This window comes from Podarcis gaigeae (assembly GCF_964106915.1).
Source record: "Podarcis gaigeae genome assembly, chromosome: 3".
NCBI lineage: Eukaryota > Metazoa > Chordata > Lepidosauria > Squamata > Lacertidae > Podarcis > Podarcis gaigeae.
The window spans coordinates 97,825,328-97,841,325 of NC_139680.1; the positions used below are offsets into that span (position 1 = coordinate 97,825,328).

The window sequence follows — 15,998 nt, forward strand, 5'->3', positions numbered from 1 at the left end:
AGCTGAGAAGGAAAACAGTCAACAGCAGCGATACATTGCAGCAGCCTTCCGCAACCTGGTGCCCTTCAGATGTTTTGGACTACAACTCCCATCGGCTCCAGCTAGCAAGGCCAGTGGTCAGGGTCAGGGATTCTGGTAGTTGTAGTCCAACAAAATCTGGAGGGCACCAAGTTGGCAAAGCCTGCATTAAGGCTGGAGATGGGTCAGACCCTTTGTGAAACACTGCTTTGTTTGAGGAGGAATTTTCAGATTTGCTTCAAATTTCACCAGAGGTAGAAATCTAGAGATAACCAAACCCCATGCCCACGGATTTTCATTCTAAAATACAGACAACGCAGCAATCCAATCTTATGCATGTTTACTCAGAAGAACGCTTCACTGAATTCAATGGCAAGTCTGCGTAAAACTGCAGACTAATTCTCTTTTGTCTCCTCTTAAAATTCTGCAGATGTTTCAACTCTAGAAAAAAGCTACCCAAATTTGTTTCACGTTTTTGCTTCAGACTGAACATAGGTGGCATAACTAGTTAAGGCGAATTGTCAACAATATCTTCACCATCATGCCAAAAGCTTTGGGTAGGCTGACCTAAACAATAAGGTTTCTTGTTATATCAGGTATCAAAAACAGGAAAACAAAGATGCCTGCCTAATATTAATAATGATTGTATATACTGAATAATGCTGCGTGGTTTTTTAACTGTTGAGTTTTTAGTGTTTGTTCCACTAAATATGAAAAAAGGGAGAGGAAATCTTGTTGTTGCTTTTCCTAATAGTTTTATTTAGCTCATATGATGATAGTAGCAATAGGTACTTGTGACATTGACTCCTGAAAGACGTGTGTGCAAGCAAATCTGAATTTGTTTGCACACTAAAGTCCACACAGCTGCACAGATCAGATCTGCAAAGTTTAATGCAGCACTTAGTTCAATTTCTCCGCCAAGCAACACAGGCCATATTAATTGGCAAGCCTAACTATGCCAACCTGACAAGCCATATGGCACAGGATAGCACTGGGGCTCCATCACAATTTGTGCCAAACTGTTCCTTCTTCATCCAGAGCGCAATTTAACACACCAGTCATCAAAGCCAATTACAGTTCACTGAAAGGCAATTCAAAACTGCTTATTCCCATGCTTATTCAAATTAAAAGTAATATCTCAGCAATATTCATTGACCTTACCTTTCTAAATCCTCCAAACAGTGAATCAGTTTCCAGCTCAAATTCTCTATCAAGTTCCTCTTCATACTCTGCCAGGAATAACAGATCATTAAATAAGAAGTTATTATCAGGAAGTAACAGAAGTTGGTTGTTTCTTATAAACAGCTCAACATGTACATCAGTTTCTGTTACACAACAACTGCAACCTAACCCAAATTATTAAACATGAAATCCCATTAAGCCTAGTAGGACTTATTTCCAAGTAAGCATATATCGTTTCCTAGCAAAAAAAACCCCAAACAAAGCCATGGCTGACTTAGGAGGACAAAAATCCATCAAGCTGTTTTGGAATAGAATGAAAGAAATGGACTGGGTTTCATCAGGGCTTAAATGCCTGAAGGTGAGAAGTTAAGAGCAGGTCTTTCAGGACCCTGGACAGAGTCTAGGAAGCATAGGACTTATTTCAGTGAATGCATCTTCCCAACTGAGTCACATGCTCCTTGAAACTGTCTACTCCAGCTCCACCTTTTGTTGAGAATTGTGGAGCCTTAAAAGGAGTAGCCTTTTGGAGCAGAATCTAGCATGTTCCAGGCATTCATGCAAGGCACCTGAGCTCAAAGGATGGAGCCTTTGATCTAGTCTCAGGGGGTCTTCAGGCCCAATGGCCTGCTCCTCAGACAGCCACCCTGGTACTTCAGCCTCTGTGTCATCGCTGGATTCCAGGAGCATGGCAACATGTTTAGGCTGAAAATGGAGTTATTACAGATTCTGTTTCTATGTCAGAGGTGGCCAGCTGTCAGATTCAGTCATCACCAGCAACTCCATCTTAGTCACCCACAGCCCTACCAAATTTTAAAGCAAGATATGGTGTAGAAAACCTTGTGTTGACTTTCCTAAAGGTGAGGATGGGCACAACATTTCATATCCCTGCAACAGCCTGACGACTTCCACTTGCTGAAATAGTTAGTGCTATTTAAAAGAGACAAGGAGTCAAAATGCTAACAGGCCAATGATGCCAAGCCTTCATTCTATAGGCATTTCCCCTTACTAAATAGTGAAAAGGTGCAAAATGAAACCAATATCTTTCACCAGAAGTGGCCACTCACTGTGTGACCATTAGACTCAGAAAGGAGTAACAATCAGTTTGATCAGGGCTTTAAATTCATTGCATATCTTTTAAAAATAAATAAATGCTATTTTAGTTCTACTGCATAGCATCACAGAAAACACATGTTTAAAAGCATTGAAGTAAGTGGTTCCTTTCTAACGATGCATGTCTATTTTGGTTTATTGCATTATCACTTAAATTTAGACATAAAAGCCACAATAATTAGATTTTTGTAATATTCAGCAGCATTCATATTCCATCCTTCTGCTGTAAAACCAATGTTCAGGATGGCCCACAGCATAAAAGCAATAGTCAAAAAAGCATGTGGGCGCTGTGCTAGATAGTCAATGTCTTTAATTTCACAGAATGTGTAACAGTGACCTACTGAATTGATCAGACAGCTTATTCACAGAAAAAGTGACAAATATAGGCAAAAGGAGCATCAATAATAAATACGAGTGGTAGGTAGCAGTGAAGCAATAGTTGAGAGTTCAGTCTGTAAAGTTATCAAAAGCAGAATTCCCTTCCAACTTGTCCACCCACGGGCTTTCCAATTAATTTCCTCTCTCCCTTGCATACCCAGCAACTTCTGTTACAGATCCACATCCATTTCCTGGGCTTCCTTCACAGCTTGCTGGTGTTTCAAATAAATGCAGATTTAACCTGAACTTAATCAGTCAATTAATTAATCTGTTAAAAGCCAGATCTGCTAACAATTAACAACAGCCTTAAGGCGTGTGTGTGTGTGTGTGTACACGTTGGTATTGCCCTTGCACAGCTATTGGCCACTCAGAGCAAAATTCTCAACATGTATAATCCACTGAATATCAAATGCACTCTTGCCCACAATTTATCCCCAACAAAAGCCTGTCAAGTCCTATTTTGGAGTCAAAGGGAAGAGAGACGGCCTCAGAGGTTCAAACAGTTAACTTTGCTTAGCTGAAGGGGGAAGAAAAAAGCCCTTCGAGTGAGGAGCCAAACGCTTGATTTATCACCTTTGCTTTTCTGAGGGGGATTCTTAATTTCTACCTGAAGAAATTCATCTCTCAACAGAATGAGTTTTTGCTCTCACTTTGTGACACCCAAGATAAATCTCAAGGGAAAGCGTCATCTTCTCTGAGGGATTTTTGCTGCTTCTTTTTCCTTTTCTCCCTGGTTAACCTGCAGACCCTCTTAATACGGCACCACTGACCTTGCAGAGAGCAACACAAAAAATGTAGACTAAGAATTATTTTATTCCATAGAGGCAGAGCTTTAATGAGTTACTTTGGAGATTATTTAATGGCATGGCATGTGAGGCTTTATCTCTGGCTGCCTCCAAAGCATGATTAAAAGGTGCTTCTGCAAGGCACAGATAGGGCAGCGCAGGCAGAAATCAAAGGTGTAAAAAAGGAGTGAAGAACCTTTGGCGCTCCAGATATTGCTCAACTACAACTCCCATCAGCCCTAGCACTAATGTGAACATACCCATAATTCACTTTCAAAGCATCATTTCTCCAACATTATGCTATCAACTGCTAGGGTCAGAACAGCCTGCAGATTAGTGGCGGAAATAAGCGTGCACAAATGCCTACTGACAAAGATGGTGCCATGATTGAACTGTACTACAGACATAGATAGCTGTATCGACTATTTGTGGGCAGAAGGCGAGGGGCGGGGAACAAACTCACAATCAGAGTCATTTGGAGTTCCCAGGTCCATCCTCAGCCTATGGGACATTTAAGGCGGGCAAAAGAAAGAAACATCAGGGAAATATCAGGCGGATTAGCCATTCTTCTCCCAACTCCTTCTGAGTTTCAAAGTGAATATTAATAACAACAACAGCAGCAACATGTGTTTACTACCCTATACCCACAGGTCTCACAAGATAAAATCACAATATAAGAACGTAAAACAATATAAGAATGTAAAATACACAATAAAAACAAGAAGAACCCAACTATTCCCCCCCCCTCAGAATCTCCTGTTCTCACTCAGTCTTTTGATCAGGATAACCAGCAAATGTCTCCTCACACTGTCCTTCATGAACGGTGTGTGCTTTGTCCCGTCCTATTTTGCATCCCCTGCATAACATTTTCTTCCTGCTTTACTCTGGCAGATTCTACTGCATGGTCATCCACTTAAATATGGCTATTTGCTGATTCTAAACCTGCCTGTTAAGTACAGTTATCAAGTCTGCTGCTCAAGATTGCCCTACAGCAGACAACCCTCTCTTCAACCCTTCAACCCTCTCTACCTGGTCTATCCTTCCTGCAAATGCCCAGTCAGCATCCTCCAATCTCTGGGACCAAAGTGACAAAATGCTGCCATAGCACTGGAGGCTGGGGAGGACTTGGATCAGCCAAGGGAGGATGTGGCAGTGCCCGAACAAGAGCCTGAGGGTGCAGTCTTGCCACCTAGAGCCTGGTGCCACCTTTGCAGATGGAAGCAGCAGACCGACGTGGCCAGACAGAGCACACATTTGCAATCCCATCATTCCTGCAAGGTGAGCAAGTGTGATGAGTAAACATGCCACACCTTTTCTTTAAAAGCTTGGCGGGTGCGGCAGGGAAGCCTGTTGGGACATCTTCCTTACTTCTATCCAGTTCCGATCTTACCCTGCTCATGAACCAAGACTTGTGAGCCCTGTATCTGCTGCTGAGTCTGTACCATTACATACTTTACTTCCAAGAATCTCTCTCCGCATGTGTCGGGTAGAAACCTGGACACAATGAATGTTTTTTATATAAGCATGTACCTTAAGCAAACCTTGCTTTATTTTTATAGTCATTTTCAGTATATAAAGACAGAATGCAGCATGGAAAAAAATGAGTGCAAAAGTTGAAGAATCTATGTCTGCTTGCCCTAATCACAACATGCAAGCTAGGGATTGCATTTCCAACATTTGCAAAGACTGTTTTGCTATCTCCCCCTAGTGGGAGAAAAATAAGCATGGCAATTTACTTTGAGACAAAAGTAAAAATGTTTCGCCACAAACAAAGGTTGCGTATTCTTTTTATATATACATTAAAATATCGAAGGCACATCTGAATTAAGCCATCAAATTGCCAGATTCAGAAAGCTCAACAAGGAAGAGGAACATTTAATATATTGAGCATATACATGAATGATTCACACGCGGAATGCTCATATCTCATGTGCATGTGTGCAAGGGGAGAGGTCTCCTGCACCACACAAAGAGGATATCTGGACAAGAGAAGAGCGTTAGCCAACCCACTGAAACTGATAGGAACATAGGTACAGTACATGTGTTTATGGAACAGCAGCAGCTATGCATTGCTAGCCTCATTGGAAATAAAAGAATTATGTAGTTAGTGACTTGTTCCCAATAATGGAAACTGCCTTTAAAAAGAGAGCAGTCACCCAACAGAGCTCTTCGTTGGCATCCATCTGTCTCAAGAGACAAGGGAGTGCGCCTCCGGGGGTGAAGTCAAACTACGGCATTAGCAGCACCAAAGTGACCTCCCCAGGATGCAAGTCTAGGCAGTGTGATTGGGCTGCCCAGAGAAGACCACCACCCTCCGTCAGCCTCACTGAAGTGGTCCAAAGGAAAGCAGAGCGATACGTTTGGCACCAGCTTGGCTGCAGGAGTTGCCAGAAGGAGGCGCCATCCAACTGTCTTAGGGACTCTACTCCCAATTTGTGTAGGGTTTTACTCCTTAGACTTTTCTTCTCCCGAAGATGTCCCACAAGGCAGTGGAGGTTTAGGATCAGAGTTTTCCTTCTCCTTCCTAAATTGACACGCCCTGTCTGCCCCGCACATCCCTCCATAGCACATGCAGAAACTGCATTCTTGACCATTGGACCCACTCCGGGTCTCGTCCGCTCAATCCGCCAGAGCCTGTCTTCTGATGCAGGGGAAGTCCCTAACTCACTAAGGGCTTGAGGCCCATCGGCTACCCTCACCTGGTTTAGCCGGTCAGGTGAAGTTGTTTCCCAGGGTGTGGCCACTATTGCATGTTGACAGCTTCTAGGAGCCACCCACAATTCAGAACAGACAACACGCGAAAAGGCCTGTGACACACTTGAGAACCATGGACACAGCAGCAAGACATGTTCAACAGGGACAGAAACACCACAAGACAAACACCTGTGTCTTCCCCCTAAGTACATACTGATGGGTAGGAACTCCACACCCAACTGATAAATTGAGACAGCAAAGCATCCTTTCTTCTGTTCTTAAGCAAAATATCCCATTGAGAGGGAGAAAAGGTCCACACCTCCAATAAAATGTGCTATCAAAGCATTCTCTGACAACTGTGACTTTCAACAGGTATGCATTTTAATGCTATGAGAGAATCAGGAAAAACTGATGTACTTATGCCAGAAGCATGAGGATTTGGTTGCATTACAGTGGTACCTAAGGTTATATACACTTTAGGTTACAGGCGCTTCAGGTTACAGACTCCGCTAACCCAGAAATAGTGCTTCAGGTTAAGAACTTTGCTTCAGGATGAGAACAGAAATCGTGCTCCGGCGGCGCAGCAGCAGCAGGAGGCCCCATTAGCTAAAGTGGTGCTTCAGGTTAAGAACAGTTTCAGGTTAAGAACAAACCTCCAGAACGAATTAAGTACTTAACCCAAGGTACCACTGTAATTTCAAAGGTGATATCCAATTGCAGCAGTCCATTACTGCCACAGCCATTCTGCAAGTGGGGGACCTTGTTCTTAACATAATGCAATAGCCAAATTCAAAAGCTGTGTTGCCCTTGGGAAAGATGCCGAGCAACACCGAGTGCAACTGCTGTTATTGCACTCAGCAACGCTCCTGTTCTGCAGCTGCCAGCGCAACAGCTATTGTTATGCCTGTGCAACGTCAGCTCTCAAAATTATTGTGCTGAATTATGTTCAATCTCACACCAAAGCACTAAATCTGCTTTGAAGACTATTCTTAAAATATATTTACAGAAACCTAATATTCGACAGATATCAGCAAGGTGGGTTCTATGCTCAAGGTGTAAACATTAACATAGATAAAGCACATACACTGTGCAACTGAGGCACACAGAGTACACAAGACCAACCTTTTCACCATGTGTGCAATTTACCAGTGGAATTCACTGGCACACAATGAGTATAACTATGGATAACTGTGCTGAAGCAACGGCTGCAAAATTAATGGGAAACAAGACATCAAACTGGAAATTGACAAAAACAGAAATGATCAACAAGGACTGGGGCAGTCTGCTAGTGTCACCTGCTGTTAAATACTCTTGCTGAAATAGCAGGAACAGACAACTTCCTCTGAAAATGGAAATGGCTACACACCCATGAGAAACTCATCACTCTGAGTTTCTAATAATCCAATCGCTTTACAGCTAGGAGACCACCCCAACCTCAGACGCACAAGCTGATATCAATGTGGCCCCTAAGGAATGGCCTTCATCTTTTACTTCTTTCTTGGATGGCTCCCTCCTTCCTCAAGACCTTCACTTTCCATTAAAGGAGTTATCATCCTGAGAATGGGGTGCATCCCCAAATCTCTCAATACACAGAACTCTCTTAAACTCTTAGCTTCTGCAGGTAAGCTACCTTGGCCAGAAGGTGCTCAACATGCCAGTCTGCTTAACTATTTACCTGAGCCCTTGTGAAAATACAGTGGTACCTTGGTTCTCAAACTTAATCCATTCCGAAACCATTCGAAAACCAAGGTGTGGCTTCTGATTGGCTGCAGGAGGTTCCTGCAGTCAATTGGAAGCCACGTCTGACATTCGGCTTCCAAAAAACGTTTGCAAACTTACTTCTGGGTTTAGGGCGTTCAGAGCAGAAATGTACAAGTATGAAGGCGTCCGAAAACCAAGGTATGACTGTACAAATCAACCAAGTGGTAAAGTATGTGATAGACAATAAAAAAGGGACTTAACCAGACCAGAAACTATACACAGTGGCATATTATGATCCAAGTAAACAGTTTCGTACAAAATGTTAGTGCCACTTCTCAAGAGTTAAGCAAATGAATTTAAGTCACAAACATCCAGAGCTCTCCATCATGCAAGAAAAATACTCTTGTCTGGAAAATGAAAACAAATTTCCATTGTTACCCATTTGAAAACACATTAGTAGGCCAACCTTCAGATTTGCGTCGTCTTTTCCTATTACAAAATAAACGTCAACTGACTGCTTCTAGTGGCCCCTGACTAGCTGAAGTGCAAACCTTGAATTAGACTTTCATTAAAAGGAGATGCACAGCTTGTGTACCTTCCGCCTGGCTCCGCTGCCGCTCTCGGCTCACACAAAGGAAGGGTACCCGCAAGCTCCGGGCAAAAAGCCTTTGTAGGGGGCCCTGCTGGGAGCTGTTACAAAGTACTCCATTAAGACATACTATTTAAGTCAATACATTGTGAACTACAAAAGCAAATAATAATAATAATAAGTACCTAACGAGAATGAGCTTGAAATAGAGCCTTACCTCGAGAGGCTTGGAAGACTTCATAAAAGGAATAAAAATGAAAACCGAAGGAAACGAACAGGTAAAGAGACAGCTCCCATACCGGTAGCAGTCCTAATTGTAATGGCATTTTTCAGGGTTCCCGAAACCTAGGAGGACAACATCCTGGTAGAGAGCGCCTGCAAAACAAGAAGATAATTTTATGAATTTTATTAACTAGATCCAGAGGAGTCTCCAGGATAGGGCAGAACAACAATTCTATGTGGAAGATAATATTCATCCGAACTGTCAATCATGAGCAATGGCGAATGCATTATTATAGAAGAACAGTTCAGTCCAGTTTAGGACCAAATGCACATAGAACATGAGTTGCCAGTGTGGCACTCACAGCTGTGTGGGTTGCCCTCAGAGGCCTTTCCAGGCAACCACAGAGTCCCATCCACCTACCCCTCCCGCTGCTAAAAGAAGCCTTCTTCAGCCTCATTGAAGCACAGAGAATGATTTTGAGGGGAACATGGTGTTACCAGCACACGATGGTCCTTTCCCTAAAGGAGAAAAGCCTGTTAGCATCTCTGCTGCTCTTTGCACCAGGGAGGGTGGGGTTAGTGGGTTCTTTGCTTGTGTCTCAGGGCTTGCAAAGGAGCAAGGTCAGCATGGCAGGCAGGCACTTCAGCCATTGTTCACCATGAATAGAATCCTGCACTTAAATGATTTTCAGGTCAGTGTTCTGTAGAACAAAATAATGAATGGACAAGCAGAAAAATGTATCATTCTCAGCGCTGTTTTTCTAGGAAAAAGGTGCCAGAACTCACCACGAACACCTCCCTCTTGCAGTTCTGGCTAAAAAAGGGCCCTGATTCATTCCCATTTTATACCATCCCCCCCTCCCCAAGGACACAAAGCTGTATGAATATGTTCCCATAAGGGATGGGCTGTAGCTCAGTGGCAGAGCACCTGCCTTGAATGCAAAAGGTCCCAGGTTCAATCCCCAGTATCTCCAGGTAAGGCTGGAGGGAAACCCTAGAAAGCCACTGCCAGTCAGTATAGACCAGGAATGGCCAGGGATGATGGGAGTTGCAGTGCAGCAACATCTGGAGTAGACACTACTGAGCTAGATGAACCACTGGCCTGGCTTGGCGAAAGGGAGATGCCTATGTTATCCCTATGAGTAGTTTCTCTTCCAGGCACTGACCACCTCCAGGCCCAGCTAACTTCACCAAAGTTGCTACATGATACACCTTGAAACTATGCCATTGGAGTCAGGCCAAAGATGACAAATTCCATTTGCTATTCTTAAAATCCATGGCTGCTTGGTTTACTACAGCTCTTGCGGGAGCAAGGAGGGGGTAGATGGTGTTCTTTTGCCACACTGCTGCCCTGTGGCATTTTTGGAAAATGATGCAATGGGAAGGGGAAAGGCCATGGGAAGAGACTTTCTGTTACTGTCCCAGTCTCCCCCTGTTTTCCTACAGGATTAGTTCACCTCCTCAGCTATTCCCCAAAATGTTTCTACCTATACAGATTATTAGTTGTGGGAGGAAGAAGTTAAGCTGGACACTGACCGAGAACACTATTTTATAAATATATATATGTCATCCCAGAAAGGTTTGCCAACTTTTCTGTTCAAACCATTCTGGACCCTCAAGTTGAGTAGCTCTGAGCATGTGCAGAGTGTCTTCCATCTAAGGAAGGTATCTTCTATTACAGAACCAGGACCCACTTTTAACCCAAACATGCATTTGGGGACCCATCTGTTAACCTTTTGCCCTATATTTGCCTGGTGGCAGTGCATTTTGAAGCAGCCTGCAATCCACTAGCGGGTGCCGACCCAACAGTTGAAGAAAAGCTACAAAAAGCTTTCTAAAAAGTGTACCTAACATCTTCAAACAGAACAAAGTGCTCCTCCTCAAAAAAAACATGGTGTTTTCGAAACACATTGTAGAGGAATAGCTAAAAACACAAAAACACCAACCGCATAAATTGGGATTGTTATCATTTTCTGACAACTAGGAATGAGAGTGAAATTTTGGCCAGTTGATAAACCGAATCTCAGATCCGCAAGACTGGAAGCCACTCAGCAGGCACTCAGGAGCCTTATCAAAATTTTGCAACGTACTGTATTACAGGAAAGTCCACTGTTTTGGGGTTTTTTTGCACAACAACCTTACAGTGCAAACTTAAGCCTCACTTGAGTTCAACGCTACTTATTCCCAAGTAAGTATGTAATATAATTGCGGCCCCACACGTTTATTTTAGCCGGGACTTTTGTGGCTTGGCGCGCCTGCTCGGACCTCTATGTGCTGAACTGTGCTTGCAGGACTCCTCTGCCCATGCCCAGAGGCAACATGTCCTTGCGCATCTTTGCGCGCGGAACCCTCCTGCGACCGTCAAGCGGAGCTCCGAGGCAGGACGCTTTCAGAGTCCCCTCCCGCTCCCAGGGTCCTCAGACAAAGTTTTCCGCGACAGGAATTTCCTTCCCGCTTGGAACAAGCATGCATCAGTCTTCTGCGCCCGGGGCGAGACGCTCCTCGACTTGCTCGGCGCCTCCCTCCCGCCCAGCTCCCGACGCAGGAGGCGGACCTCCACTCCCCGCCTTGACGGTTTGTAGCAACGAATGGCTCGCGGAGCTGCGCGGAACGAATCAAAAGCACCGACCTGCGGCGGAGCGCGGCTCCATGCGCGGCCCGGGCGTCCCTCCCCGTTTCCGGCTCCGGCTCCGGCCCCGGCGAGGCGCGCACTCGCTCCGCCCCTTCTGCGGAGAGCGGCGGGCCCGGGGCGCGTGGCTTGCAACATTCAGGACCAGCTTGCGAGACCCGTGGGGCTGTTTACTCGAGTGTAAGCCTGGCGGAGCGCAATAGGGTTGGTTGGTTTCCTTCCTTCCTTCCTGCCCTGCGCACAGATCAACTTTGGAATGGCGAGGCAAGCTGACCTTTTTGCGAGCGTTTCTTTAGCAGGCTGGTGTTTTTTTTAATGAAACGGGGAAGAAGCTAAAAGGTGGCTGCAGCAAATTTATATTTTAAAAATGGATCCTCAGAAATGCCCGTACAAGGCCAACATGAGATCACAGTTCCGGCGTTTTCCAGTGCCACCGTGGCACGAAAATAGGGATCTGCAGCTTGCATAGTTTTTGCATGGGAGCCTCCTGAAATGCGTGTCAAAAGCACACTTCTCATCTAGCCCGGTGGACTGGATCTTACAAATATGGATCTGAATCTGATTTGAGGGTGGTTTGGGTGGTGCCCTATGTAAACATGCACGTTCAGTAAGATCTCGTTTCATTTGCTGGAACCAGCTTTTGCCCATGTCCATAAAAGCTTGTTTTCTCTCTCTTCCATCCTTCCCCTGAAAAATCCCATACGCAGACGTCGCTCATCATCTAGCCCAATATTTTTTCTGTATATAAATGTCTTAAATAAAATAAATAATAATAATAATAATAATAATAATAATAATAATAATAATAATAATTTGTTATTTATACCCCGCCCATCTGGCAGGGCCTCCCCAGCCACTCTGGGCGGCTTCCATAAAAACAAAAATACAGTAAAATATCACACGTTAAAAACTTCCCTAAACAGGGCTGCCTTAAGATGTCTTCTGAATGTCAGGTAGTTGTTTATCGCTTTGACATCTGCTGGAAGGGCGTTCCACAGGGTGGGCGCCACTACCGAGAAGGCCCTCTGCCTGGTTCCCTGTAGCTTTGCTTCTCGCAATGAGGGAACCGCCAGAAGGCCCTCGGCGCTGGACCTCAGCGTCCGGGCAAAATGATGGGGGTGGAGACACTCCTTCAGGTATACTGGACCGAGGCCGTTTAGGGCTTTAAAGGTCAGCACCAACACTTTGAATTGTGCTCGGAAACATACTGGGAGCCAATGTAGGTCTTTCAAGACCGGTGTTATATGGTCTCGGCGGCCGCTCCCAGTCACCAGTCTAGCTGCCGCATTCTGGATTAGTTGTAGTTTCCGAGTCACCTTCAAAGGTAGCCCCACGTAGAGTGCATTGCAGTAGTCCAAGCGGGAGATAACCAGAGCATGCACCACTCTGGCGAGACAGTCCGCAGGCAGATAGGGTCTCAGCCTACGTACCAGATGGAGCTGGTAAACAGCTGCCCTGGACACAGATTTGACCTGTGCCTCCATGGACAGCTGTGAGTCCAAAATGACTCCCAGGCTGCGCACCTGGTCCTTCAGGGGCACAGTTACCCCATTCAGGACCAGGGAATCCTCCACACCTGCCCACCTCCTGTCCCCCAGAAACAGTACTTCTGTCTTGTCAGGATTCAACCTCAATCTGTTAGCCGCCATCCATCCTCCAACCGCCTCCAGACACTCACACAGGACCTTCACTGCCCTCACTGGTTCTGATTTAAAAGAGAGGTAGAGCTGGGTATCATCCGCATACTGATGAACACCCAGCCCAAACCTCCTGATGATCTCTCCCAGCGGCTGCATGTAAATGTTGAAAAGCACGGGGCAGAGGACAGAACCCTGAGGCACCCCACAAGTGAGAGCCCAGGGGTCTGAACACTCATCCCCCACCACCACTTTCTGAACACGGCCCAGGAGGAAGGAGCGGAACCACTGTAGGACAGTGCCCCCAGCTCCCAGCCCCTCAAGACGGTCCAGAAGGATGTTATGGTCGATGGTATCAAACGCCGCTGAGAAATCCAGCAGAACTAGGAAACAGCTCTCACCTTTGTCCCTAGCCCGCCGGAGATCATCAACCAGTGCGACCAAGGCAGTTTCAGTCCCATGATGAGGCCTGAATCCCGACTGGAAGGGATCCAAATGGTCCGCTTCTTCCAGGCGTGCCTGGAGTTGTTCGGCAACCGCTCGCTCTATCACCTTGCCCAAGAATGGAAGATTTGAGACTGGGCAATAGTTGGCCATTGTGGCCGCATCTAAAGATGGTTTTTTAAGAAGCAGTTTAATAACCGCCTCTTTCAGTGGGTCTGGGAAGGCTCCCTCACGGAGGGAAGCATTCACCACCCCACGAAGCCCATCGCCCAGTCCTTCCCGGCTAGCTTTTATAAGCCAGGATGGGCAAGGATCCAGGAGACAGGTGGTTGGTTTCGCTCGTCCAAGCAGCCTGTCCACATCCTCAGAGGTAACAGATTGGAATTGATCCCACTCAACTTGACTAGACAGAACTCTAGCACTCTCCCGCCCTGGCCCATCAAGTCTGGGAGAGGGGTGGTTTTGGTTTAAGAAGCACCACATTAAAATGTGAGGTGCATCTGTCCCCATCGTTATTGACTTTCATGAGCAATTTTAAAACGTTCCTGTTTACCCAGTTATTTGATGACTGAAGAGCACTGTCCCTGACAACCCTAAGATCACTGGATGAGAAAATGGTTTTGGAATGTTTTAACTGTTTTGGGAAAGCTTTTTAAAAATAATAATAATAAATGTTTTGTTGTGGAAATGTTTGCTCCCCTGGGTTCTTTCAGGAGGCAGAATGGGATATTAATTAAATAAATATAACAAGGTAAAGGGACCCCTGACCATTAGTACAGACTCTGGGGTTGTGGCGCTCATCTCGCTTTACTGGCCGAGGGAGCCAGCGTACAGCTTCCGGGTCATGTGGCCAGCATGACTAAGCCACTTCTGGCGAACCAGAGCAGCGCATGGAAACGGCGTTTGCCTTCCCGCTGGAGCGGCACCTATTTATCTGCTTGCACTTTGACGTGCTTTCGAACTGCTAGGTTGGCAGGGGCAGGGACTGAGCAACGGGAGCTCACCCCGTCACGGGGATTCGAACCGCCGACCTTCTGATCAGCAAGTCCTAGGCTCTGTGGTTTAACCCACAGCGCCACCCGTGTCCCTCTTAAATAAATATAACATGCAATAAAAACAAAATTCTTCCCCATTCCTAGTGACCAAGCAGCTCAGGGTGTCTGAATCGGGGGGGGGGGGGGGGAGAGAGATGCAAGAGTTTCTTCTCTTCTTCTCTAACCCCACTGTGGGGACACCAGAACCTTAGCTGGGACAAACAAGCATACACTGACAAACATGAGGTACCAATAGTTACCCTGGTATTTGTTTTAGTAAAATAGTACAACTCCTACAGCAGGAGTCAGCAAACTTCTTCAGCAGGGGGCTGGTCCACTGTCCCTCAGACCTTGTGGGGGGACAGACTATATTGGGGGGCAAGATGAACGAATTCCTATGACCACAAATAACCCAGAGATGCATTTTAAATAAAAGGGCACATTGTACTCATGTAAAAACACACTGATTCCCAGACCATCTGCGGGCCGGATTGAGAAGGCGATTGGGCTGGATCCGGCCCCCGGGCATTAGTTTGCCTACCCATGTGCTACAGAGTCAGAACAGCCACCAAATGATATACAGTGGTACCTCGGGTTAAATACTTGACTCATTCTGGAGGTCCGTTCTTAACCTGAAACTGTTCTTAACCTGAAGAACCACTTTAGCTAATGGGGCCTCCTGCTGCTGCTGTGCCACCGGAGCACGATTTCTGTTCTTATCCTGAAACAAAGTTCTTAACCTGAAGCACTATTTCTGGGTTAGCGGAGTCTGTAACCTGAAGAGTATGTAATTCAAGGTACCACTATATACAGTAACTTCTATTGTGCTGCATTTTCCTTTACTTAGAAGAGGACGGCAGTTATTGAACAAGGAGCCCACTGGATGGCAGCAGACTACAATGAGTGTTATGTGCAAAACTCCTGTTCTTTCCCCGATTAAGCAGCGCTGCTGTAATAACAGGGACACACCGTCAGCTGATATGTTTGGGAAGGAATCGCTGGGAGGGAAAACCATGCATATTTATTATACTGATGTCAGCCACCATTCTGCTATAGGTAAAAAGGCACTGTCAAGTTAAGTAGGTCAGTACATTGATCAACCCTGACAGTGATCGCATCTGGAAGAGCTTACTGTCTTGGTCTCTCAAGGTGGAATACGTCTTCCGTCTCTGCTCAGCCTGGGTTCGCCCCCCCCCCTCGCCCCTCTGGAAGAAAGAGAAAACAAGTGACAAGTTTCCTGGAGCCTTCGTTTATTAGGCTACCTCTAAGTCAGTTTGCATACATCATGCCATGTCTGTCACACACACACACACACACTTTTCCATGCATCCAAGCTGCAGCATTTTCAATTTGGGCAAATGCAGTGCTTCTCCCACAGGGATGCTTTGAGGGATTTGTTCTTTGCAAATTATGATTATGAACTGACCTGATCTGAATCTCCCAGGCTAAGGAGTGAACCGGAATGCCATTGTCCTTCAGATTTCACACTTGGGATGTGGTTCCTGACTCAAAAAAACAACAACACAAAAGGTACAAATATGTTCACAAGCATGCATATTTTAGGACAAAGTATGT

The 15,998-nt window shown here is 45.6% G+C and overlaps 1 protein-coding gene across 3 annotated transcripts in view; it reads right to left on the minus strand.

The window, feature by feature from the left end:
- Positions 1-11,403, minus strand: part of HHAT (hedgehog acyltransferase) — a 169,795-nt gene extending 158,392 nt beyond the window's left edge. For 2 of the 3 annotated variants that reach the window (XM_083733553.1, XM_083733555.1), the window contains exons 1-3: positions 11,309-11,403; positions 8,675-8,832; positions 1,180-1,247 (exon numbers count right to left, since the gene is read on the minus strand). In XM_083733553.1, coding sequence (XP_083589679.1) covers positions 1,180-1,247; positions 8,675-8,783 — 177 coding nt within the window. In that variant the 5' untranslated portion in view covers positions 8,784-8,832; positions 11,309-11,403. The other variant, XM_083733554.1, reaches the window with a different exon arrangement.
- Between the last annotated feature and the right edge of the window lie 4,595 nt (positions 11,404-15,998).